Raw genomic sequence first — 2788 nt, 5'->3', positions numbered from 1 at the left:
GATGCTGTTGAAGTCACTGTTATTGAATTAAGCACCCGGCCCTAAGAATTTATCCCAAAAAACTGCAAAGGGGCAGTGGCATAATTTTAACTCTCAGGAGAGGAGAACATTATATATCTATCTATATATAATGAGGCAATGACACACATTTATAAATAGCTTGACTGTAGGGCACATAAATACCGTTTTCACCATGCACTTGCCATGCGTTTACCTACATGTCATGATACAAAGGACCACATTCAGAAGTGGTGGGCCAGAAAGGGTGTCTGTATGAGGGTCACAATTGTAAAATCACACAGTGCTCAGATAGGCTGTGGAACTCACAGTTAAAAGATATCACAGGGGCCAAGAGCTTAAAGGATTCAAAGAGTGATGGGATGTTTATATGGGTAACTAGAAAATCAAATTATAGTAGTGAAGCTTTTTAAAACAATGTCTTGTAAGGGCTCTAAACCTTCCTGATTTATATCACAAATTATGTCTAACTAGTGGGTGTCAGAGGAAAATTTTCCTTTGGAGAAAGTTATCTCAGAGCTGCCTATTGCCGGGCTTCTTCCACCTTCCACTGAAACATCTGTAACTGGCCACTGGATACTGGGTGTCATAAATATAAAGGAAAGGCTAACCACCTTTAAATTCCTCCTGGCCAGAGGAAAAACCCTTTCACCTGTAAAGGGTTAAGAAGCTAAAATAACCTCGCTGGCACCTGACCAAAAGGACAATGAGGAGACAAGATACTTTCAAAGCTGGAGCCAGGGGGAAACAAAGGGCTCTCGCTGTCAGTTGCTTTTGCTGGGACCAGAGCAGGAATGCAGGTCAGAACTCCTGTAAAGGGTTAAAAAGCAATCTAGTTAGATATGCGTTAGATTCTGTTTTGTTTAAATGGCTGATAAAATAAACTGTGCTGGATGGAATGTATTTTCCTGTTTTTGTATCTTTTTGTAACTTAAGGTTTTGCCTAGAGGGATTCTCTATGTTTTGAATCTGATTACCCTGTAAGGTATTTACCATCCTGATTTTACAGAGGTGATTCTTTTACTTTTTCTTCAATTAAAATTCTTCCTTTAAGAACCTGATTGCTTTTTCAGTGTTCTTAAGATCCAAGGGTTTGGGTCTGTGTTCACCCATGCAAATTGGTGAGGATTTATATCAAGCCTTCCCCAGGAAAGGGGGTGTAGGGCTTGGGAGGATTTTTGGGGGAAAGACTTTTCCAAGTGGGCTCTTTCCCAGTTATATTTGTTAGATGCTTGGTGGTGGCAGCAATAAAGTCCAAGGGCAAAAGGTAAAATAGTCTGTACCTTGGGGAAGTTTTAACCTAAGCTGGTAAAAATAAGCTTAGGGGGTCTTTCATGCAGGTCCCCACATCTATACCCTAGAGTTCAGAGTGGGGAAGGAACCTTTACACTGGGCTATATGGACCACAGGTCTGATCCAGTCTGGCAGTGCCTGTCTTCCTATTGGTAGTGTAAACCCAAGGCTATGTTTTTGCTGATCTTCCTTGAACTCCTGGGAGTCTCTAGACTTGCACTCAGAGCAGAAAAATGTGTAATTAAATATCAATTAGTCTGCTGTTCTTTTTCCTTTTAGGAAGGAAAGTTCAGAACTCCTGGGAACTGCATAGTACATTATGTCAGCTGTCAATGACACGAAATTGAATGCTGCAGTGTTTCTTCTGACCGGACTACCTGGGCAGGAAGACATACATCTCTGGATCTCTATCCCCTTCTGCTTAGTGTATGTTATTTCAATAGTAGGAAATTCAGTCATTCTGTTCATTATAAAAACAGATCAAAGCCTCCATGAGCCCATGTACATTTTCCTTTCCATGTTGGCTGTCACAGACCTTGGCTTCTCAATAACCACCATACCAACGATACTGGGTATATACTTGTTTAACTCTAGAGAGATCAGCCTTGAAGCCTGTTTTGCCCAGCTGTTCTTCATCCACTCTCTGTCATTCATTGAATCCTCCATTCTCTTGTTGATGGCCTTTGACCGCTTTGTTGCAATCTCTAACCCACTGAGATATGCTTCCGTCTTAACTCTTCCGAGAATAGCCAAGATGGGACTGTTGTTTGTGTTAAGAGGGTTTGTCCTAACATTCCCACTCCCTTTTCTCTTGAAGCGGTTCCAATACTGTCAAGCCAATATTCTCTCCCATTCCTACTGCCTGCACCAGGAGGTCATGAAGCTGGCTTGTTCAGATATCACAGTCAACAGCATCTATGGCTTGTTTATTACACTCTTAATGGTGGGGTTGGACTCACTGCTCATCTTCCTCTCTTATGTGATGATCCTCAAAACAGTGCTGAAAGTTGCGTCCCCCACAGAGTGCCTCAGGGCCCTGAACACCTGTGTGTCCCACCTCTGTGCTGTTGTGCTCTTTTACACACCAGAGATCGGCTTATCTGTGTTACACAGATTTGGAAAGGCTTCTCCTCCATTACTTCAGATTCTCCTGGGCTATGTCTATCTGCTGGTCCCACCTCTGATGAATCCAATTGTGTATAGTGTGAAAAGCAAACACCTTCGCGAGCGGATAATCGAGGTGTTTGTCAAGTGATGGGTCAGTTCATCACCTGGTTCCATCACTGGTTACATAGGAGATGAAAACCAGGGGCCACTTATTCCATCCTGGACGCTTACATCCGAGATGACATAAGCTATTGATCTCCACGCTGTAGAGAGAGGCTCAAGCAGGATCTAAGGCCTGCAATAATGGAATAGGGGCTCTTCCTGTCTCTTGGTGAGGGAGGCTAGTGCACTTGGGGAAGGGTGGCCAAGG

General features: G+C 43.1%; 1 protein-coding gene across 1 annotated transcript; it reads left to right on the top strand.

The window, feature by feature from the left end:
• The first annotated feature begins 1600 nt into the window (after window positions 1-1600).
• On the top strand, window positions 1601-2566 carry LOC102931056 (olfactory receptor 51G2). The gene has a single exon (XM_007053402.3). It carries the CDS (start codon window positions 1631-1633, stop codon window positions 2564-2566), a length of 936 nt encoding a protein of 311 aa, XP_007053464.2. The 5' UTR covers window positions 1601-1630.
• Window positions 2567-2788: the final 222 nt, after the last annotated feature.

Source organism: Chelonia mydas, chromosome 1 (assembly GCF_015237465.2).
Source record: "Chelonia mydas isolate rCheMyd1 chromosome 1, rCheMyd1.pri.v2, whole genome shotgun sequence".
In the NCBI taxonomy this organism is placed as follows: Eukaryota; Metazoa; Chordata; order Testudines; family Cheloniidae; genus Chelonia; species Chelonia mydas.
Note: the sequence above shows the minus strand (reverse complement) of the source record. Positions and strands in the feature narration are given on the sequence as shown.

Bases quoted from the DNA above. Each gene is read 5' to 3' on its own strand.
- LOC102931056 (XM_007053402.3), top strand. From the start codon at position 1,631: ATGTCAGCTGTCAATGACACGAAATTGAATGCTGCAGTGTTTCTTCTG.